This window comes from Bubalus bubalis, chromosome 18 (genome assembly GCF_019923935.1).
Source record: "Bubalus bubalis isolate 160015118507 breed Murrah chromosome 18, NDDB_SH_1, whole genome shotgun sequence".
Lineage (NCBI taxonomy): Eukaryota > Metazoa > Chordata > Mammalia > Artiodactyla > Bovidae > Bubalus > Bubalus bubalis.
In genome coordinates, this window is record NC_059174.1 from 65,556,873 (window position 1) to 65,579,678 (window position 22,806).

A 22,806-nucleotide genomic window follows, 5' to 3' on the forward strand; every position below is an offset into this window, starting at 1 on the left:
TCTGACTCTTTGAGACCCCACGGACTGAAGCCCACCAGGCTTCTCTGTCCACAGGATTCTCTAGGCAAGAACACTGGAGTGGGTTGCTGTGCTCTCCTCTGAGGGATCTTCCCGACCCAGGAATTGAACCCACATCTCTTACATCTCCTGCGTTGGAGGGTGGGTTCTTTATCACTGGCACCACCTGGGAAGCTCAGGCTTGCACACAGGATCTCCTAAAACTTGCAGCCTCAGGCCTGCTGTGTCAATCCATTTTTCTCATGCTGTTCTGTCTCTTTAAACATTAATACAGCTGGCAGTATTTATAGTATCTGTTCCACTAAACTGTTTAAACTGCAGTTCTGGGGGCTTCCCTGGTGGTCCAATTAAGAATCTATCTTGCAATGCAGGAGACACGCGTTCCATCCCTGACCCAGGAATATCCCACATGCTACAGGGCAGCTAAGCCCATGCACCCTAGAGCCATGCTCCTCAACAGGAGAAACTACCGCAGTGAGAACCCCCTGGACCACAACTAGAGAAAAACTCGCAAACAGCATTGATGACCCAGTGCAACCAAAAATAAGCTGCAGCTCTGAAGCTTGTTGTAGAAAAGGCAGAGAAACCGGAGATCAAATTGCCAACATCCGCTGGATCATTGAAAAAGCAAGAGAGTGCCAGAAAAACATCTATTTCTGCTTTATTGACTATGCCAAAGCCTTTGACTGTGTGGATCACCATAAACTGTGGAAAATTCTGAAAGAGATGGGAATACCAGACCACCTGATCTGCCTCTTGAGAAATCTGCATGCAGGTCAGGAAGCAACAGTTAGAACTGGACATGGAACAACAGACTGGTTCCAAATAGGAAAAGGAATACGTCAAGGCTGTATATTGTCACCCTGCTTATTTCACTTATATGCAGAGTACATCATGAGAAACGCTGGGCTGGAGGAAGCACAAACTGGAATCAAGATTGCCAGGAGAAATATCAACAACCTCAGATATGCAGATGACACCACCCTTATGGCAGTAAGTGAAGAACTAAAGAGCCTCTTGATGAAAGTGAAAGAAGAGAGTGAAAAACCTGGCTTAAAACTCAACATTCAGAAAACTAAGATCATGGCATCTGGTCTCATCACTTCATGGAAAATAGATGGGGAAACTATTTTTGGGGGCTCCAAAATCACAGAAAGCTGAGCACCAAGGAATTGATGCTTTTGAACTGTGGTGTTAGAGAAGACTCTTGAGAGTCCCTTGGACTGCAAGGAGATCCAACCAGTCCATCCTAAAGGAAATCAGTCCTGAATATCCATTGGAAAGATTGATATTGAAGCTGAAACCCCAATAGTTTGGCCACCTGATGTGAAGAACTGACTCATTTGAAAAGACCCTGATGCAGGGAAAGATTGAAGGCAGGAGGAGAAGGGGCAACAGAGGATGAGATGGTTGGATGGCATCACCGACTCAATGGACATGAGTTTGAGTAAACTCTGGGAGTTGGTGATGGACAGGGAGGCCTAGTGTGCCGCAGTCCATGGGGTCGCAAAGAGTCGGACACGACTGAGTGACTGAGCTGAACGGAACTGTCTACACAGGTGGATGTAGCATGTGGTTCATACAATTCCCGCTTGAGATTGGTTTCCATGAACAGATCGGACCCCGGCCGACATTCCTCAGCAGTGACTCCATCACGTAGACGTAAATCTCATTTGCGCTGCTCCAGGCTTAGCAGTGTTTTTTCCTCCTATAGACACCCTGAATATAAAATGCAAATATATGTGTTAACACTAAGCATTCTGAATGATGTCCAGGTTGAGTTTATCAGCAGAACTCTTGGGTGCCGCCGCATCGTGGTATTTCCCCTTCATCTCTGGAGGAGAAATGAAGCTTCTCTCATAACACCGAGCCATGCCCTTTCTGTTCTCAGACATGGGACATGCGGAAAAAGCCCTCTAGCTGGAGATGGGGGACATGCAGATAACTCAAGGGGGGCCTCTGTGTCTCCTGCACATGTGGAAACCCTCCTCATAATGCTGGGCTCAGAGTCAGTGAGGAGGGACCACCTTGTGCTCACTGCACTCTGAGGCCCCCATCCAGCCATCCCCTCTGGAAAATGGCCTCTTCATCCATCCACACTGGAGGATTCTCCATCTGGCCACCTCTCAGCAGGAGCCTTTACCTGGCAGCGTGGGGGATCCCAGTCACCACCACACCTCACGTATCACACGCATACACCTCATAGCAGTACTACATATCAACTGCTCTGTGCCAGGAGCAAGTATTATATATCAAGCACTGACTTTGTGCTAGTCTAATGTTAAGTACTTTGTATGTATCATTAATTTATTTAACCCTCATCACAATCCTTTGAGGTAGCTAACATTACAATTGAGGTATCTGAGGCTCAGAGAGGTGCAAAAACCTGCTTAAGGTCACCCAGCTAGCAAGGTAGGAAACTGATTTTTATTTTTGCAAATCTCTTTAATGTTTGGCCTGACTGAAGGCAACTGGATTTCCTTAATGATTTATGCCTTTGAGAATCGCAGAACTCTCAGCAAGTAAGAACTCAGTCTAGGAAATTCCCTGGCAGTCCAGTGGTAGGACTCCATGCTCTCCCTGCCAAGGGCCCAAGTTTGATCCCTAACGGGGAACTAAAAATCCTACAAGCCTCCCAGTGCCGAGGGGTGTGGGGAGAGAGAACTCAGTCCAAATGCTTTTATTAAGAGACGACCAAAGTCTACCATGACTTCTAGCGGCATAACGTTATATTGCTAGGAAGATCCCAACCTCTCGTTATTATGTCTTCTTGAGAAATTCTGCTAGGAGAATTTACAGTTTTTTTCCAGCCATCACCTGAGAATAGTCTCCTGACCTCCCTTTCTTAGCATGCTTGTATGCTCAGTCATATCCAACTCTGTGACCCTTTGGACTGAAGCCCATCAGTCTCCTCTGTCCATGGGATTTCCCAGGCAAGAATACTGGAGTGGTTTGCTATTTCCTACTCCAGGGCATCTTCCTGACCCAAGGGTCAAACTCGTGTCTCCTGCGCTGGCAGGCAGATTCTTTACCACTGAGTCACCTTAGAGTACTGACGAAAAAGGGCTTGCAGTTTTGAACCTTTCTCTGCCCCTTTGAAATGCATTTGTATCTCCTTTAACTCTGAAGTGTCTTACTCAAGGACCTGAAGGCCACTCCTTAGAAATGCAACCACCAGGAAGGACGGGGCCTCTGTCTCCAGTCTCCAGGAGGACAGAATCCTAACTTCAAGAATGCCCAGCATCTGATGCAGCTGACCTAATCACATTTACACTGAACATCCCTTTGTAATTTTTCATGCGAGCCCCTACACTCCCCCTTCTGATTCCCTCATTCTCCCTTTCAACTGCCCAGTCTCAGGCTTCCCTGGTAGCTCAGTGGTAAAGAATCCGCCTGCCAAAGAAGGAAACACGTGTTCAGTCCCTGGCCCGGGAAGATCCTCTATGCTGTGGGGTAACTAAGCCCCCATCACAACTACTGAACCTGCGGTCTAGAGCCTGGAGGCCGCAACTCCTGAAGCCCTCACGCCTGTAGCCTGTGCTCTGGAAGAAGAGAAGCTACGGCAATGAGGACCTTGCTCGCCCAACAAAGAGCAACCCCTGCCCACCGCAACTAGAGAAAAGACCTCACAGTAAGGAAGACTCAGCACAGCCATAAACAAATAAAATTATTTTTTTAAAGAAAGCCCCCCCCCAAAATAAATAAATAAAGCCCAATCACCTCTGTACACATTCAAATGGAACTCAGTTATTGCCTCTTCTGTCAGCAGTTACTAAATAAAATCTGTTTTCACCAAGTTAACCAGTATCCAGCTTTGTTTGACACCTTCAGTCTGTCCCAATATTGTTCATTCAGAAGCTTAAAAAAAAAACCTCTACCATACATTTGTGAGAAATGGGAATGGGGGGAAGTATTATTATGAACTTAGCTTGGAACTCACTGTCTCATAGAAAGGATCTCAGGAATCTCCCAGGTTGTCCCTAGTCCACACGTTGAGAACTACTTCAATAGACAAAACCCTATATTAAAATCAGGGCTTCCCTAGTGGCTCAGATGGTAAAGAATCTGCCTGTAATGCAAGAAGCCTGGGATTGATCCCTGGGTCAGGAAGATCCCCTGGAAATGAATGGTTACTCACTCTAGTATCCTTGTCTGGAGAATTCCATGGACAGAGGAACCTGGCAGGCTACCGTCCCCAGGGGGCTAAGAGTTGGACACGATTGAGAGACTAACACTTATAATCAAGAAGAAAACAAAACTACAAGTAATAGAAAATAAACAGTCAAAGTAATAGGAAAACATCATGCATCCAAGATTCAACAGGACCAGGAAAAAAGTCAGTGACTATTCAGTCACCCAGTCATGTCTGACTCTGCAACCCCATGGATGGCAGCCCGGCAGTCTCCTCCATCCTCCACTATCTCCCAGCGTTTGCTCAAATTCATGTCCATTGAGTCGGTGATGCTATCTAACCTTTCATCAGTCCGTGACTGTAGAGAAAGGGATACTGCCAGGAAATTTTGCTGGGTTCCTGATAGAGGCCAGATTTGGTCTCCTTGGAGGCTGCCTGATTTGTGGTTTCCACAGGCACCTGCTGTGGTGAAGGAAGATGCTTGACCACATGCTCCTCCTGGTACCGCAGACCTTGTGGGGTTGGGCCCCAGATAGGGTTGCAGGGGGGATGCCCAGTAAAGAGCAGAGGGGTCACTGGAGGAGCGGAGATTCAAGGGCAGAAAAGAGAGGAGCAGGAGAGTGTGTGGAAACTTCAGGCCCCTTGGAGGCCGGCTGCCCCATCCCTGCAGTGACCGTGACTGTTCAGCCCTTTGCCCTGTTTGTGCTTTATTGTCTGTCTCTCCCCACTACACCAGCACCACTGTGAGCGCAGGCAAGTACCTCTGTTCTCTGCTTGCTATGCCTGGTTCCTAGCATACACTCAAATGGTCAAGTAAAGATTCTTATTTGATTGCATCCCGGTGAACATCTGCTTTTTCCTTCTTTTCTAGTAATTTTTTAACAGACTCTAACAAACTCACGGACATGACCCATGGCAAGGGAAAGACCCCCCAATCGAGAAACAGAACAAGATCAGCTTTCAGATCTCGAGCGGTGTCCGCTCTGGGCAACGGCTGCTCAAAACGTTTCCAGTGACAAACGTTTAAACGTTCGTGTTATTCTTTAGCACAGAAATATTTTGAGCACAACGACAGTATACAATCCAGAAAGAAACTAGGAAAGCCCCAGGCCTCCTCTGTGTTTCCGGCTAGGAAGAGCAGACCCCGGATTTCAAGGGCTGTGGCAATCCAGGTTCCCGACTGGCATTGGGAAGGGGGGCCGCGGGGCACAAACTGCACTTGAAAAGGGGGCCGCGGGGCGCAGATTGGCATTCGGAATGGGGGCCGCAGGGCGCAGATTGGCATTCGGAATGGGGGCCGCAGGGCGCAGATTGGCATTTGAAAGAGGGGCCACGGGGTAACCCAAATGGAGGACGGGACCCGGGGCGCAGACTGGCATTTGGAGGCAGGGCTGCGAGGGCGAAGGCTGCGAAACGGCTGGACTGGGAGAAGTACTTGCCCCACGACGACGACCCGCAGCACGACGGCAATGGGCAGAGGAACCCCGCCCACTCAGGCCCACGAATCTGTGCGGTGAGCGCCTGAGGTGCCCGGAGGCCGGAGGATGGAAGCTCCCATTGGCCGCAGGGCAACAGGGAGGAAGCGCCCATTGGCCCGAAGCCAACGGGCTCCCATTGGTTGAAGGCTCGACGAACGAAAGCTTTCATTGGCCGGGCCTGCGGCGTGCCGCACGGCCTTCTGGGATCTGTAGTTGCGGCGTCCCCGGCGCGGCCGCCATTGTCCAGCGGGCTGTGAGTCTTGCGGTTCTTGTGGCGGGGACGGCTCTCGTGTTCAGGGTCGCCTCGAGCACCAGTCCTCTACCTGTCAGCCTAGGATGGACCCCGAGGAGGAAGCGGCGGCACTGGCGATGGCTACGGGGCCGCCGGTAGAACGGCTCCAGGTACGGCAGAACAATAATAGCAACAATAACAACGATGGCAGCGGGCTTCGGGCCGGGTATTACCCCTTTAGCCCTCACAGCGCACGGTGGGCAGGGTCGGGCCTTATCCCCTGGACATACGGGGAGACTGAAGCCCAGGTTGGGGTACGCTGACATGCCCAGCTGGTGAGGGGTGGCGTCTGGTTCGAACCCGGGCTTTCCCGTCCCCGAGTGCGCGTGCTCCGCGAGTCCTCCGGCCTTTCCGTTCAGGGAAAGGACTTGGGTTCGTTCCCGAGCACCAGGCTGGCCCCCCGCCGATACCCTGCCCCCCTCCCCCGCCCCGAAGGCCGTCCACCGTGAGGATGGGTCTTAGAAACTGGAGTAGAGATGCTTCAACGTGCGGAATCAACCGACACCCACCCAGAGTCCCGCTCCCCGAAACCCCGGGCACCGCCTCCTGGGTAAGGACACACCGCGTTATTGGGGCGGGAGCGACTATTAGGGTCTGACCCCTGCCGGGCTGTCGGGGACTCAGTTCAGGGCAGTCTCCAAGGGCATCTGGGAAGGCGCCTATTTGAAAGCTCCGGCCCTTCTAGACAAAGTGGCTGCTGCCCGTGTTCTCCATACCGTGCTGACTCCACGTGGCAGGAACCCAAAGAAATGTATGTAATTCCTTAAGTTCCAGACTTTCTGTCCTTCTGTCCTTGCCTGCCGGCTTTTGCATTTATTTCAGATTTGGTATACAAAGTGAGACTGTTGATAATCCTAGGTGTGCAGAGTGTTCAGAGACTGTTGCAAATGTGTAGGAGATGCAACCACGTTTTTGTTTACTTTTGCTGTGGATCCCGGAGAAGGGGCAGGGAGTGAGCAGTGTCAAAGAGTATCAGAGTTGGGCCATAGTTAAAGCAGTAAAAACAGGTTTTCTTTGGGGACAGTTGCAATAGGGGGAAAGAGACTTCAGTATAGAACTGGGCTCAACTGTGAATACAAGACGCAAACGTGGGTATTTTTATAGTGGGGGTAGAGGTAATTTTTGGCTGTTGTCTGACTTTGCGGTAATTTTTGGCTGTTGTCTGACTTTGCGACCTCATGGACTGCAGCATGCCAGACTTCCCTGTCCTTCACTATCTCCCAGAGTTTGCTCAAAGTCATGTCCATTGAGTTGGCGATGCCATCCAACCATCTCATCCTCTGTCATCCCCTTCTCCTCCTGCCTTCAATCTTTCCCAGCATCAGGGTCTTTTCCAATGAGTTGGGTCTTCGAATCAGGTGGCCAAAGTATTGGGAGCTTCAGTATCAGTTCTTCCAATGAATATTCAGGGTTGGTTTCCTTTAGGATGACTGGTTAGGTCTCCTTGCAGTCCACTGGACTCTTAAGAGTCTTCTCCAGCACCACAATTCGAAAGCATCAATTCTTTGGCTCTCAGCCTTCTTTATGGTCCAGCTGTACATCCATACATGATATACATGACTGCATGTCTGTTCGCAATGCAGGAGATCCAGGTTCCATCTCTGAGTGGGGAAGATCCCCTGGAGAAGGAAATGGCAACCCACTCCAGTATTCTTGCCTGATCCAGGCAAGAGGAATTCTTAAGAGAATTCAACAAAATTCCGGACAGAGGAGCCTGGTGGGCTACAGTCCATGGGGTCGCAAAGAATTGGACATGGCTGAGTGACTAATACTTTCACTTAACTATATGGACAAAGTGATGTCTCTGCTTTTTAATATGCTGTCTAGGTTTGTCATAGCTTTCCTTTGAGGGAGCAAGCATCTTTTAAAAATTTCATGGTTGCAGTTACCCTCTGCAGTGATTTTGGAGCCCAAGAAAATAAAGTCTGTCACCATTTCCATTGTTTCCCCATCTGTTTGCCATGAAGTGGTGGGACCAGATGCCATGATCTTAGTTTTCCGAATGCTGAGTTTTAAGTCAGCTTTTTCACTCTCCTCTTTCACCCTCATCAAGGGACTCCTTAGTTCCTCTTTACTTTCTGCCATTAGAGTGGTGTCATCTGCATATCTTGCTAAACTGACCTAAAACAGGGTTCTTGCTGAATCAGGCCAAATGATGGGATGTTACTTGGAGGGCTGTGGGGGATGAGGACTTTGAAAAGATATCAAGAGTGATCAGATATGGAGGGTAGGATTCTTGGGACCAATAGGACCCAAGAAACCAATGGGACCGGATTTTTGGTAAAACTGAATGATGCAGAAATGGACGCAGAAGCCCAAAGGTCAAAGCTTATTTGGGAAGAGGTTGTGAGCCAGACTAAAGTTCAGTCAAGGAGAGAATCTGTCAGCAGTGAGAGGCTTAAGAGCGAGTGTGTTTGTTATCTGTTGCTGTGTAACAAGTAATGAAAAACATAGTGGCCGAAAACAACAATAAATATTACCTCAGTTTCTGATGATAGGAATCCTGTAATAACTTTGCTGGTGGTTCTGGCCTGGGTTCATGACAGTCAAGATGTCAGCCTGGACTGCTGTCACCTGAGACTTGACTGGGGCTGGAGGAATCACCTCCAGGATGGCTCATTCATGAGAGTTGTTAGGAGGCCTCTGTTCCTTCTGATGTGGGACTCTCTCTGGAGCTGTCTGGGCGTTCTTACAACATGGCGCCCAGCTTCCCACAAAGGGAATGATCCAAGACAGGGCTCGGTGGAAGCCACAGTGTCTTGTTGACCTGGGCTCAGAATTCACTCTCTGAATTATCTCAGTTACATAAGTCAGATCTGCTCGGTATAGGAGGGGCTACACGGGCTGGGGTCACTGGGGTCCATAAGTCAGATCTGCTCGGTATAGGAGGGGGCTACGCGGGCTGGGATCACTGGGGTCCATAAGTCAGATCTGCCCGGTATAGGAGGGGCTACACGGGCTGGGGTCACTGGGGTCCATCTTGGAGGCCTGCCACCACAGGAGGCGAGGGTCAGAAGCAGGGGCTTTGAGGTCCAGTGTGTTAGCATCCTTTGGTTGCCATGACAGATTATTACAAACGTGATGGTTTGAAATATATATTAATGTGTTGATTCTTAGGGTTCCAGAGGTCAGGAGTCTGAAATCACTTTCCCTGGACTGAGATCAGTCGTGAGCAGCTGCACCTTTCCTGTCAAGGCTCTCCGCTGGTCTCGCGTTGCCTTTTTCAGCTATTAGAGCCATGGACCTTGCATTTTTTGGCTCATGGGCCTTTGTCCACTTTCATTTTGCTTTAGTGGTCACGTTATCTTCTGCCTCCTGTAGTTCAGTCTCCGAATACCTTCCCTTCAGAAGGACATTTGTGATTGAAGTTAAGGACCACCTGGATATTCCAGGATAATCTCCCTATTTTTAAAACCCATTAAAGGTTTTAAATGGGTTTAAAACCCATTAAGGGATGCGATTAACACATCCACAGAGTCCTTTTTGCCATTTATGATAATATTCACAGGTTCCAAGAACTAGGACCTGAATATCTTTAGGGGCCATTTTTCAGCTACCCATAGCTAGGCTAAAGGGGGTCATCCTTTATCAAAAGGAAGGAGCTATTTGAATGCTTTAAGCAGGAATGGCATGAGTTTGAAAAATACATTCAGGCATTGCCGGGTGGAGTAAGAGACACTGAGAGCTAGCTAACGCCCAGGGTGGAGTCCAGTGACTGGGTGCTGGCTGATGCCAGGGCGGCCTACTCAGCTAGGGGAGGATGTATGGAGGGAGCAGGTCTGACAAAGCCCATCCTGCTGGGCCTGCAGTGCAGAGCAGGAGACCAGGAGGAGGGCTGCAGGACTCTGCGGTGAAGCAGCGGGGAGGCTCAAAGACAGCGAGGAGTGGGCTTCTGCTGGGATTCCAGGAGGAGACACGCGGGACTCATGTGATGCCACTGGGAGGTCTGTGGCCTCGACAGCCCGCAGCGGGCCCAGCAGTGTCACTGGCGCTGCGTGCAGAGCAGGTAGTGGTGGCCGGAGGCACAGCGACCGCGTTTTCAGGGCTGGAGGACCGTCAGAGTGGGAGGTGAGGGTGCGGGGACAGGAGCAGAGAGCTTGGTCCCAGCCAAAGGGTTCTGTAGATTTGCTGCATAATTTTTGGTCGAACCACATGCCACCTGTACTATAATTTCTTAAATATTTAAAAATGTTAATTGTGTTTTTCTTAAAGGAAATACCACTTGAAAATTGAAGTCTTTTGTATGTGATTTTGACTTGCATTTCCCTGGTGGCGAATGACCTTGAGCATCTTTTCAGGTGCTTATTAGCTGATTGTTTATTTTCTTTTATGTCTTCTTGAAGAAATACCTATTTAGAGTCTTTGCTTATTTATTGGATTGTCTTCATTACTGAGTCTTGAGAGTTCTCTGTATCTTTGGAATACAAGTCACTTAGAGAGAGATGATCTGCAGTCATCACCTCCCATCATACGAGTGTCTTTTCACTTTCCTGTTAATGTCCCTTAGAAACAAAAAAGGTTTTAATTTTTATGAAGTCCAGTTTACTTATTTTTTTTTACTTTATTGCTTGTTCTTTTGCTGTTATAGCTAAGAATCCTTTGTCAGATATAGTTATAAAAATTTAGCCATATGTTTTCTTCTAAGAGGTTAATAGTTTTAACTCTTATATTTATGCCTTTGATCCGTTTGAGTTAAATTTTATATATGGCGTGAGATAGGAGACTTAACTGTATTCTTTTACATGGAACTACAAGTTTTCCCCTCATAAAATGCGGCCTGATTTTCAGTTTCTCACCAGAGACTGGGCATTCTGACCACGTGAGGCCTGTATTTTGCCACAGTCAATTGGGTCTGAGTCCGAGCTGCCCCTTCAGACAGGGCACATGTTACCATCACTTCCTGTGCCACCTCTCATAGGTTAAGTACCCTCACAGGCCCTTACATGAATCCACTTCAGTCGCTTGTGAGCCTGCCCAGTCTCTGAAGGCCAGTGAATTTCTAACTCCAGCTGCACACCCCTCTTTTCAGGGAGGAGGATAAGCCTTGCTTTGACTCTGAGGATTTTTTAGTGTGTCAGTTAGCCGTTGTTGCATAACAGACTATCCCAAAATTTGGGGGCCTAGACACAACAGTCACTGTTTCTTTAGCCCACAAATCTGCAAGTCAGCAGTTTAGACTGGTCTCTGTCAGCACCTGTGCCTGTCCAAGGTTGGTTGTGGGTTGGTTGGCTTTGCTCTTGCCCGGATGCCTTCTTGCGTCCTGGCCGACAGCCCACCCCAGGCGGGAGCCCAGCAGGGCCCGGGAAACCTGACTCGCGTTGCTCGGGACGCGCTCCCTGGCCACTGGCCTGCTTGTCTTCACCTTTCCCACCCCTCCTCCTAATCCTGAAGACACCGATGGGGACAGTCCGGGTGATGGAGCATGTGTGATGTTTCAGGAGCCGGTGACTTTCCGGGACGTGGCCGTGGACTTCACCCAGGAGGAGTGGGGGCAGCTGGGCCCGGCCCAGAGGACCCTGTACCGAGACGTGATGCTGGAGACCTTTGGGCACCTGCTGTCCGTGGGTGAGGCCGCTTCCCCTGCTGCTGACCAGATTCCTGCGCTGACTTACTCTTCATGGGTTATGGGTTGCCGGGCCTCTCGTGTGATGACTTGACCTCGGGCTGGAGATCACGGAGCTTGATTTCTCACTCCTGCGGGACATGTGGGTTGTAGACTCTGCCCATGTGTGTCCGGATGCAGAACCTTATGAGGCACCCCGGCCCCTGAGGGTCAGGAGTCTCGGTCTGGAGCCTGGACTGGTTCTCATCTTCTCCAGAGCAGACCCACACCACCTTTGTCTTTCTCTGTTTCCAGGGCCTGAGCTTCCCAAACCAGAAGTCATCTCCCAGCTGGAGCAAGGGGCTGAGCTGTGGGTGGCGGAGAGAGGACTTGCCCAGGGCTGCCGTCCAGGTGAGAGCCCACCGAGTGGGAGCCCTGATAGGAGCAGCTGTGCCCCTTGGAAGGGGTGACGTGTCGGGGTCCCCAGAGGAAAGTCAGCAAAGGGAAGAGGCCAGTCAGGGGGGCCAGATCCCCCCTGGACCCCCTCAGTCCCCCGGCAGTGCGCTGTGACAGTTGGTGAGAGGTGTTGGCTACTAGGCAGGCTCATGTAGGCTCTGGGCCAGGGCTGATTGGGGGCTGCTCATGCGGGCATCCTCCACCTGGCACAGACCAAGACCCAAGCTCCCAGGAGAAAGCAGGTGTTTGCCCTAAGCCACAGTGAGTCTCTCTTCCCAGTTTGGTTCAGGGCAGTGCCCCCAAATCCAAGTTCCCTGACCAAGCCAGAGGCTGGCCTTGAGAGCTGGTCCTTCTGGGACAGCTGCCTCGGGCCTCCCTGGAGCCCTTTCTCCACAGGGGCTTGGGCCCCGTCCTTCACCCACTGCCTGCAGTGCTCCCGGTGCTCTGGGGTCCCCTCACCCGTGCCCGCCTTTCTCTGAGCTCAGAGACGCTGGCCCTGCTCAAGCGCCAGAGTCCAGCACTCCCTCTTTTCCCAGCAGCGTGTGGCGTGTCCTTCCCATGGGGTAATTTCTGAGTGTGAACCTGCCCTTCACCTCCATTTCATTCTTGCCTGTCCACAGTCTGTGCACTTGTGCCGTACGCGCTTCTGTTCTCGTGGGAGCCATGAGTACCTGACGGCTGACCCAGCGCCGTCAGCACGGGAGCGGCAGGCCCCTCACGAAGCAGAGCTGGGGGGATCGTGCCGGTGCTGGCTCAGCATTCCCGCGCTGCCGAGGCTGGTGGTCCCAATTCTCCTGGCCTTTCTTCGGGCTGGGTGCGGCTGCAGCAGCTTTGGACGCCACATCCGTGCTCCATGCGAGGGCTGAAGGAGCTGGGAAGAGTGGCCCCAGTCATATTTGTCCCCTTTCTCCAGCTCCAGATGTTGTTGAGGAGGGGGACACCCCAGCTGCTCGAAGGCTGGGGTGGGGTTAGATTGTCGTCAGTCCCTGGGCCGGTGTGTTGGTACCCTGACTACATTTTGAAGGAAGTGGGCTCTGGCCATGGGAAACATAAGCAGCTGGACCCACAGTCTGCTCCCCCTCTGACACCATCTGCAGGGAGTCCGTGGTCCCTCCACACACGGTGTGGCCCCCAACCTGGGATGGGACTGCCAAGTACTCTGGGTGTGGAGCCTGTTTATCTTCAGCCCCAGACAGTAGCCTTCCTTTCCCCAGTCTCTGAGGTAACTCTCATCCACCTGGCCAGCTCCCTTCTGGCTGCCCGGTCCCAAGCTTGCCATAAAATTGACCCATGTAAAGTGTACGGTTCTCTGGTTTTGAGCATGTTCATGGATTGTACATCCATCACCACTGTGCAGTTCCAGAACATTGCAGCTCCCCAGAAATCATCCACTAGAGGTACTCTGGTTTCTTTCTACCCATAGAACACTCTTAATGCCAAATATGTGGGTTTTTTCCACATCAACAACTGATTGTCCAACTCTTCAGGCGCTAGATGGGTGTCGCAACAGTTCAGTCCAATTCTGACCTGCCCTCCCTGGAGTTGGTGCAGACCTCACAGCTTAGGAACACAGTCCTATTAGACTGGCCCCTCTTCAGACATGGGTCACAAGTCGGCCTCCCATCCTTCGGACTGACTGGCTGTAAACCAGGGGTTCCCACGGCGCCCCCCTTAGGTTCAATAGTGTGCTGTAACAGCTCACAGAACTCAGGAAATCACTGCTTACATTTACTGTGTTTTGTAAATGATAATATAAAGGATATAAATGAACAGGCAAGTGTCAGGGGAGAGGGGCTGAAGCATCCCATCCTGAAGCTGTTGAGGGCCCATCAAGAGTCGCCTCTCAGCATGAACTCATGGTTGAGGGGAATTTATTACAATTAACAAAAGACAGTCCTAACCCCTCTCACTAAGGAAATTGCAAGGGTTTTAGGAGCTGTGTGCTGGGGCCCAGGGATGAAGACCACATACATATTTCTCATTAAATGACAGTAGTCGCTCATCACCTCATCCCACCCAGCCCCTGGCGTCACTAAGCCGCTTTCTGTCAGGGAATTTGCATGTTCGGGATATTCCATTTAAGTGCACTCTTACAACATGGCCTTTGGTGTCTAGCTTTTATTTTTTCTTGAAATGTAGTTGATGTATAACATCTTATATAAATACAGGTACACAATGTAGTAATTCACAATTTTTAAAGGCTATACTCCTCTTACAGCTATAAAATATTGGGTAAATACCCTCTGTTGTACAAAATGTCCTTGTAACTTATTTTAGTATGTAATAGTTTGTGTATATCTAGCTTCTTTCAAGGAGCATCATGTTTTCAAGGTTCAGTCATGCTGTACTTTGTTTCAGTAGTTTATTCCTTTCCATCACTGAATCATATTCCATTGTGTGGATGGACCACATTTGGTTGGTGGACCACATTGGGTTGTTTCTACTTGGTTCTACTGGATAGCGCTACTGTGAACGTTCCTGTACAAGCTTTTGTGAGGGCTGACTGGTGTTTTAGAAGACCCGCTCTGGGTGCTGTGCGTGGAGCCCAGTTGGGTCTGGAGGTGAGGAGACGCGCCAGCTGCCTGGCCAGCCTGAGCCCCTCCAGTTCCTCTCCCCAGCCAGTGCTCTCGCACTGCCTGGCGTCTGAGGCAGGTTTGAGAACCTGCTTCCTGTCAGCTCTGAGCTGCCTGTGGACATTCTGATGTGCTGAGGTGGGCCCTGAGTGCATGAATACAGAGTGTGCCATGGCCAGAATTGCAGCAGGTCAGGAGGTTCAAGCTGGGGGTGGGCAGGCCCGCTGGCCCTGAAGACGTCCACGTCCTAATCCCCCAGCCCATCTGTTGGATTGCTGGGCCAGCCTGTGACCTCACAGCAGCCCTCTTGTGAGGGGGGCAGGATGAGGACGGGAGATGTCAGAGGGGGATTGCCCGATGCTCTGCTGCTGGCTCTGGAGGTGAGGGGAAGGGCCAAGGCCCGCGGGCGCTTCTGGAGGCTGGAGCCTCCAGGAACCCTAACCCCTGCAGCCTCCGGAAGCCGCCCTGCCTTCCCAGGAATAGGTATGTGCAGGGGCTGAGTGTGTGGTCAGTTGGTAGAGTGGTGCATCACTGTGCTGGGAGGAGGGAGCACCTTGCCTGCCTGAGGGGCAGTTCGGCCTCTGGAGGATCCAGGACCAGGGGCTGCTCCTCGCAAGGTGTCCCACAGGTGAGAGGGCACCTCCACATGGGATCTGACCTGTCACACCTGGGTTTGAAACAGCTCCTCGTCCCCCCGAGCGTGCTCCTTCTGTGCTTTGTGTCTGCCTCCCCAGCAGGGCTTTCTGTCCTTTGGAGTCACTGCTTTATCCCCAGCACTTCAGGCCAGACAGTATTTTAGGCTTTGTGTGCAATGTTCAATCTCTGTACTTGTTTTCTATCATCACTGTAGCAAATTACCACAAACACACAGGTTTAAGGCAATGTATTATCTCTCAGTTCTGTCCGACCCAACTGGTTTATTGCTGCGGCCCCCACAAGGCCAAAGGCAAGGTATCGGTGGACGGGCAGTGGAAGTGGCAGACTTACTGGGAGGCTCAGAAAGGCTGTGCCTCTGGATGCAGGCAGGTTGTTGGCAGAGTCCAGTTCCACGTGGTCCTTGGACAGAAGTCCCCGTGTCCTTGCAGGCTGACAGCTGGCTCAGCTTCCCTGGCTCAGGCCTCCTGCCCAGTCTTTCCCTTCTACCTCCTCCTCCTGTTTGTAAAGCTTGAGGGGATTGCTCGTCGCCCAGCTAACCCAGCATCATCTCCCAGAGCTGAGGTTTTTAAAGCCAGCTGATGAATGGACTAAGTGTCACCCGCAAAATCGCCTGCCAGCAGACCCTCTGTGACTGACGGGAGACCTGACCGCTTCAGAGTCCGCCCGTTAGCGTGGTTAGCTTGGGGGTTGTCTTTGGCCAGCTCCTGATCTAGGCCGGTATCTGGCCCATGGCGGGTGCTCAAAAAGTTTTTGTTGAAAGAATGAGTGAGGGAAGCTTTGTTTGCAGACAGAGCACTGCGGTCAACGTGAGCAGAACTGGGAGGTAGGACACAGACCCAGGGTGTGTCCATCAGCCCCTCACATCTCTTTGCTTTTCTTTCAGGCCAGGAAGCTGGACTGCAGGGTCAACCACCAGCCCGGGAGCAGGGCCTTCCTGAGGAGAAGGGCCAGGAAGGCTTCCTGGGGGAGGCGCTGTGTCCCGCCTCATCGGGGGAAGACTGGGAACGGGCGGGCTGGGTCAGGGGCCCCGAGCAGGACCAGGGTCATTGGCGGCAACTCAAGGAAGTCCCAGTTCAGGACGGAAGTCTCAGACTTGGGGAGAGCCTCGGTCGGCTCCCAGAGGTCTCCAGGGTGGAGCGTGCGTGTGTGCCGGAATCTCGGGGTCCGAGCTTGGAGCGGAGCCCTGACGCCGCACGTGAGGAGACGGGCTCCCCGGGACCACAGCCGCGCAACCGGCTCGACCGCGGCGAGGCTTCCACTGTGGCGCGTCCTGTTCCGGAGGCGGAGCTGGCGCGCGGCCAGGCGCCCGACAAGCCCTACAAGTGTGCGGACTGCGGGAAGTCCTTCAACCACAATGCGCACCTCACGGTGCACCGGCGCATCCATACAGGCGAGCGGCCCTACGCGTGCAAGGAATGCGGCAAGGCCTTCAGCCAGAACTCGTCGCTGGTGCAGCACGAGCGCATCCACACGGGCCACAAGCCCTACAAATGCGCCGAATGCGGCAAGTCTTTCTGCCACAGCACGCACCTCACGGTGCACCGGCGCATCCACACGGGCGAGAAGCCCTACGCCTGCCAGGACTGCGGGCGCGCCTTCAACCAGAACTCGTCACTGGGCCGCCACCGGCGCACGCACACCGGCGAGAAGCCGTTCGCCTGCAGCGTGTGCGGCAAGGCCTTTTCGCGGACCACTTGCCTGTTCCTGCATCTGCGGACGCACACGGCCGAGCGGCCCTACGAGTGCAGCCGCTGCGGCAAGGGCTTCAGGCACAGCTCGTCGCTGGCACAGCACCAGCGCAAGCATGCGGGCGACGGGCCCTACGACTGCCGCCAGAGGTTGCTGTTCGCGCCCGCGCCCTCCTGGCCCGAGCCCCTGAGCCCGGGCGAGGGCCCGCCGCGCAGCGACAGGCCCTTCCGGTGCAGCCAGTGTGGCAAGGGTTTCACGCAGAGCTCGCACCTCATCCGCCACCAGATCACACACACCCGAGAGCAGCCCCGGGGCCGGGGCCGCCGGCGCCCGCAGGTCCGCAGCCGCGGCCCGCACCTCGGGCGGCGCCCGCTCGGACCCCCAGAGGAGAGCCCCGGGGGCGGGACGAAGGCGGGGCCGCCCTCCGGCAGGGCACTGGCACTGTTCGACCTCCACGAGATCATGCAGGAAAAGAACCCGGTGCGCGTTATTGGGGTGGAAGAGCCCGCTGTGGGCACGTCCGTGCTGTTTGACATCAGGGAGTCCACGTAGGGAAGGAACGCGGCGGATGACTGTTGAACCACAGGTACAGAAGTGTGGTACGTCCACAAGGTGTATTTCTGGAAGGGGGCTGAGGGTAGAAACGTCCTCAGATTTCCTAAGGCAGTGGTGCTTGCAAACACCTGAGATCACTGATTCTCCAGAGTCTCAAACCCAATACTCGGAAATGAATTCAGAGGTAACGGAACCTACACACGTGTGTAATGTTGAGAAACCCATACATGTCCCCGTTTTGTAAAGGATAATTAAAGCAAAAGAAACGGTCAGTAGGTAACGTCGGCTGAGTTGCCGTCTTTCCCTGTGGTGGCGACCATCGTGCCTGGAGACTTGGGGCGTTGCCTATGGCTTGCCATCTGGTGCATGGGGTGTGGTGTTACCCACAGAAACATGCGAGGCCTGTGTGCGTGTGATATCCCGAAGTGGTGACTAAGGCTTGGGAAAGGTTTGCACAAAACAAATGCAGCTGCGTTACTGGAAGGTTTTGTTTAAATTCTAAACATGCAGGAATTAATTTATATGTGGAGTCAACCCAAGTCGCAGTTCATATATTATAGAAAGGAGTTTCAGACATACATCCATGGCCGCTGGGATCCATTTCTGCACTTTAGAGTCATTAGAGCAGGCATGGCAGCCACACTCATGCCCAAATCAAGTGACAAAGGATTCCCCCGTGAAATTCCACAGCTTTCCCTCAGGGTGTCACAGCTCCTGTTAGAAACCATGGCCTTAGATTGGCAATGTTGCCTGTGATGGAGGGTCTCACTCAGAGTGGCTTTGTTCCCCAGGAGATACTTGTTGATATTTGGACACATTTTGGTTGTCATGACTGGCAGAGGAGAGCGGTGGCATCCTGTGGAGGAGGTCGAGGATGCTGCCGAGCATCCTGCAAAACCCCATCACCAAAGAGCCACCTGCCGTGAGGTGGAGAACCCTCGCCCAGCATAAGAGCCGGCTTTCCTGACTCTGGAAATTGATTAATCAGGGCTGTGGTAACAGCCTTGTACATTTCATTTTAACAAATGCTATCTTGAGCATGTACACATTTTCTTTTAGTAATTCTTTTCCACTGTTTTGCAACATTTGTAGTTGGTGTGAGGGAAGAGAATCCACTTATTTTTCTGAGTAATTTTAGCATTTTATTTTGGACATTCCATGTGCTGATACATTTTAACTGGCACCCCTGTTGCCATAGGATTATTTTTACATCAGCACCAGAAATCTTGTAATTTTAATATCTCTAAAAAGCATGGACTTATATATATATATATATATATATATATAATCATGTTGGCATATGGTGACAAAAACCATTTTTATAGTCATTCTGAGCTATCATTTGCCTTTTTCACTAAGTTGATGTTTACACTGATGTTTGCACTGATAGTGCAAATCCAACACTGGGTAACACTGCCAGAGACTCAGTGAGAATCAAGGAAGTTGCCCCAAGGTCGCTGTTCATATTTTTCCTTCCCTGGCATTGCAGTAAAGGGGGTGGGGTGGGGGGATGGTTTCACTTAAGAATGTCTGTGATGAAGCAGGAAAAATTATTAATTTCATTAAATCTCGAGTAAAACTATATTACCATCTAAGCAGAAATAACAGTAATTATTATGTCATCAAATATCTAGTGGATATTCCTGGTTTCCTTATAAATTTTGTTTTGATTTCTGTTTGGTTTGTTCTAATCATGATCTAAAGAAAAATCACACCGTGTATTTGCTTGACTTAGGTCTCTTTTAATCTATAGGTCTCCCCTCTTTTTCTTTTTTAGTCTTTTATATGTTGGGGGAAACAACAGGATAACCTAAATTTTGTCCCTATCCCAAGCCTGCCCATCAGACCCACTGGACTATGCTGAGGGCCCTTTGTGAATGATGTGACTCTGTTTTGTTCTCAAAGTTTATCTGCCCCATCTCAAGCACAGCTTACCATCTTGCTGGGGTCTCTGCTGACCTTCAGAAGACCTTTCTTTCAGCTGTCAATGTCCAGAAAAGCAAGACGTCTGAGAAAATGGCTTATTTATGTATGATGCAGTACATTGTAATATGACCATTTTCATGTCCACAATTGGAAACTTCGCCTGGCTCATCATCTTGCTCTCTTCCAACTTTACTCCTGAAGAAATCAAAGCCTTCTGATCTTTGTCTATGCTGTTCTTGTTATAAAGAAGAATATTGTGGTCAAAGGTGTACTCCTTGGTATCTCAGCAGAAAGGATGCAAAAACTAAGGATTTAATCTGCCTGCTTTCTAACCTAGAATGAAAGAGTGAAATGCCCGTCCCTCTGAGATGCTGTGTTGTGTGCTCCAGTTACACAGCATAATTGCCTTTTTTGTTTGTTTGCTATTCCCACTGTGGTTGCATCCTATTGAAGTTAAATACAAAACATAAACATCAACAATTGGAAGGAAGGAAAATTGGCCATGGCACAGGTCAGCTTGTAGAAATTGTCCCAGAAAAATATCCCCCAGAAGGAATATTGGGTTGTCAGAGCGTCGAGTTGAATGGAAGAAGGATTCTGGAAGGGTACAGCGGCTGTTCTAAGCAGTGTCAGAGTGTCCGACCATCAGAACTCACTGCTGAGATGTGATGGGTGAGTGTCAGGACCTGTCAGAACTTTCCTGTGTCCAATTCTGTTCTTTGGATGCTTGAGTGTCACACCCAGTAGGGTTTCCACAGTAGCAGAGCCAGGCTTGCAGCTCATCTCCAGAGGTTCCACAGGATGCCTCGAAGCCTCGGGTTTGTCTCTGCCACCCTGTCACTCTCTGGGCTTGTCTTGTGGACTTCGTCAACTCTCATTATCACAGCGCCTCTGTTGTCATGCCTTGGCCTCCACCACCTTCCATTTCATTCTTAGCAAATAACCTATTTACGTGGCTCAGAAGAGGTATGTTTTCAGACAGGCAGTGACTCACACCTCTATGAGGTGGCGCCATTTTATGTATAAGGAAAATCTGGCCCAGGATAAACAACCTTCCCAAGGTTGCACAGCTAGGAGTTGGAGGCAGCATTTGAAGTCAGCACCCCATTAACAGTGGCTTAAATAGATCAGACTTTGCTTGAAGGCTGTGTCTTCAGTGGCTCTGCGCCATCAGAGGCAGTGGCTTCTCTCCCAGCCTGTCCCTCGTGGTCACAGGGAGACCACTGCAGCCTCAGCCGATGCACCCACCGTCATCAGGACTGGAGGAGGGGGAAAGGTAGGCCAATACTCATCGCCGGTGAGGTTTCAAAGAAACGACTCTCCCAGAAGCTTTCATCCAATGCCTCCATGTCTCGCTGGCCAAGACTGAATCACTTAGCTTCTCTAACCTCTGTGGTTGAGACTATACCCGAGAAAAAGCCTCGGAAGAGGTTAACGGTGGGCAGCTGGCAGCGCCCGCCACCTTTCTCCCCAGTCTCTTTCTTGAGGAATCTGCAGCGCTCCCCCTTTGGGTCACCACCGCCTCTTCAACGCCTGGCTTGTCCCGCTTGCCAACCAGGCCCCCCACAGTCCTCGGTCCCCTGGCATGCTGGAGCACTGTGCTTGCCCAGATCCCTTCTGCTTCTCAAGGGGCCTCTTGCCCTCCCCTCCTCAACTCCTGGGGCCTCTGGGCTGCTGTCCCAGAGCCGCATCTTGAGCTCCATGCACTCCCAAGATGTCCCAGTCAACACCGCGGCTGTGTGCTGCTCACTCCCAGGTCCTGGTCTCCGAGCTTCAGGCTGAAACAGCAGCTGCATGCTGCCGGAAGCTCCCCCTGGATATCCAGCAAACTCTGGAAACCGCCTACCCAGAGGGAAATGCCACTTTCCATCCCAAACCTGTGCCTCCTTCCCTGCTCCCTTTCTCGAGGATTGTTGCCACCTGCCATCCCATCCCTTAATCCAAAAGATACCAATAGACATCCTGTTGATTTTACTGCGTAAGCAGCTTGGCTGTCTTCTTTGTTCCATTTCCTTCCCACTGCTGCCACTGACGCAGGATGACCGGGAGAAGCCTGGTCACTAGTGCCCTTCATTTGTGACGGCCCCATCGTTGGTGTGGGGGTGGGGACTTGGAATGCCCCCACCACTAGCGTGCTCTGACTCGGGGAGACCCTGCGGTAACTGGACAGCTCAGAAGCCAGGCCTGCGACTGCCCTGTCCCCTCCGCCCCGGCCCTCACAGTGGCAGCTGCAGAAGGGTCGTGTCTCCACAGTTCTTAGACTGGGCACTGGGCGGGCTGAGGCTCCAGTCACCTCATCCGTTAAGCTGGGAACAAGCTTGTCACCATCAGCGTTTGCGGCCCTCTCCATGTGGTGCAGCTCTTTTGGAATTTTCCGTTTCTCATTTTGGGTCACCTTTTCTAGGCATCATATTCCTACTAATTTCCTTACAGATACTTTGAAACCAGTTAACAAACTCCTCAGGGGAAATTGCTGTAAACTAGAGAAAGTATATCATTTTATCAGTTTATCAAAGTAATGCAAAATCTTTGTAGCAAAACCTGGAAAATACACGAAAGTATGAAGGCTTATTTAAAATTCAATTCCTCATACTTCCACCATCCAGTGATGTTCATTACCTTAAGATTTTGTTAATTTTCTTTGTAACTTTTTCTTGAAATATACATGTGAGTATACATAGAGTAAACATTAAATCTTATATACAGCAAAAATATGTATAGTTATCTTTTGTTTAGAAAGTTCTTTTGTAATGTGCTTCTTACTATATTTTGAACATTTTCCTGTGAAGATGGATTTTTAAATTAACATTCAGGAGGGTTGTAGCAGTGTGATCTCCACCCACCATCTTACCTAAACTTTCACTTTTATCTAAAAGGGGGCGAAGGGATTCATATACATTTCTTAGGGAATATGAATTGATACAGCCTCTGTGAAGGTCACTTTGTTGGTTGCTATCTAAATTACAGCAAACTTTGTCCCAGCAAGCCATTTGCTGGAAATGAATCCTACAGATATATTTCTACCCGCACAAACTGTTCTTGTGTAGTTTTTACTATGATATGGATTTCAGAAAGTGAGAATTTAGAATCAGCCTTGGCGTCCACCACATGGGACTAGCTAAGTGATTTCTGGTGGACTGGCTGGCTTTTACACAGCCCTTGAAATGAGGACTGTCTTTATGAACTTGTATGGAAAAGAGCGCCAAGATACATTGTCTGTGAAAAGGTATAAAACAGTTTGTATGATATGTTTCCATTTGTGTAAAGAGGAAGCCATTGCTTACACATACACAAACACACTGAATCTGAAGGGTACAAGGTTACCAGACATACTACTTGCTTTTGGGGAGGAGAATTGGAGGGAGGGGGAAGATGAGGAATAATTTTCACTCTATATCTTTTGATATCTTTGGAATTTTGAAACATGTAAAAATATTGCCAGTCCAAAAAATAAACAAAACCTTAGTTCTTTCAAATTAAACTAAGTT

General features: G+C 50.7%; 1 protein-coding gene across 3 annotated transcripts; it reads left to right on the forward strand.

The window, feature by feature from the left end:
• Window positions 1-5,826: 5,826 nt before the first annotated feature.
• On the forward strand, window positions 5,827-22,799 carry ZNF8 (zinc finger protein 8). 3 transcript variants are annotated; one of them, XM_025270404.3, is made up of 5 exons: window positions 5,889-6,030; window positions 6,356-6,470; window positions 11,359-11,485; window positions 11,778-11,873; window positions 16,032-22,799. In XM_025270404.3, the coding sequence occupies exons 2-5, from the start codon at window positions 6,372-6,374 to the stop codon at window positions 17,387-17,389; spliced, it is 1,680 nt and encodes a 559-aa protein (XP_025126189.2). In that variant the 5' UTR covers window positions 5,889-6,030; window positions 6,356-6,371; the 3' UTR covers window positions 17,390-22,799. The 3 variants fall into 3 exon arrangements, with proteins under 3 accessions (XP_025126191.2, XP_025126189.2, XP_025126192.2); XM_025270407.3 differs by lacking the exon at window positions 6,356-6,470 and adding an exon at window positions 10,133-10,218 and having other exon boundaries at window positions 5,893-6,030; XM_025270406.3 differs by lacking the exon at window positions 6,356-6,470 and having other exon boundaries at window positions 5,827-6,030.
• Window positions 22,800-22,806: the final 7 nt, after the last annotated feature.

Excerpts from the sequence above, each read along its gene's own strand:
- ZNF8 (XM_025270404.3), top strand. The coding sequence starts at position 6,372 with ATGGGTCTTAGAAACTGGAGTAGAGATGCTTCAACGTGCGGAATCAAC. Across the intron at positions 6,471-11,358 it reads CCCCGGGCACCGCCTCCTGG|GAGCCGGTGACTTTCCGGGA; the intron begins GTAAGGACACAC and ends GTGATGTTTCAG. Across the intron at positions 11,486-11,777 it reads TGGGCACCTGCTGTCCGTGG|GGCCTGAGCTTCCCAAACCA; the intron begins GTGAGGCCGCTT and ends CTCTGTTTCCAG.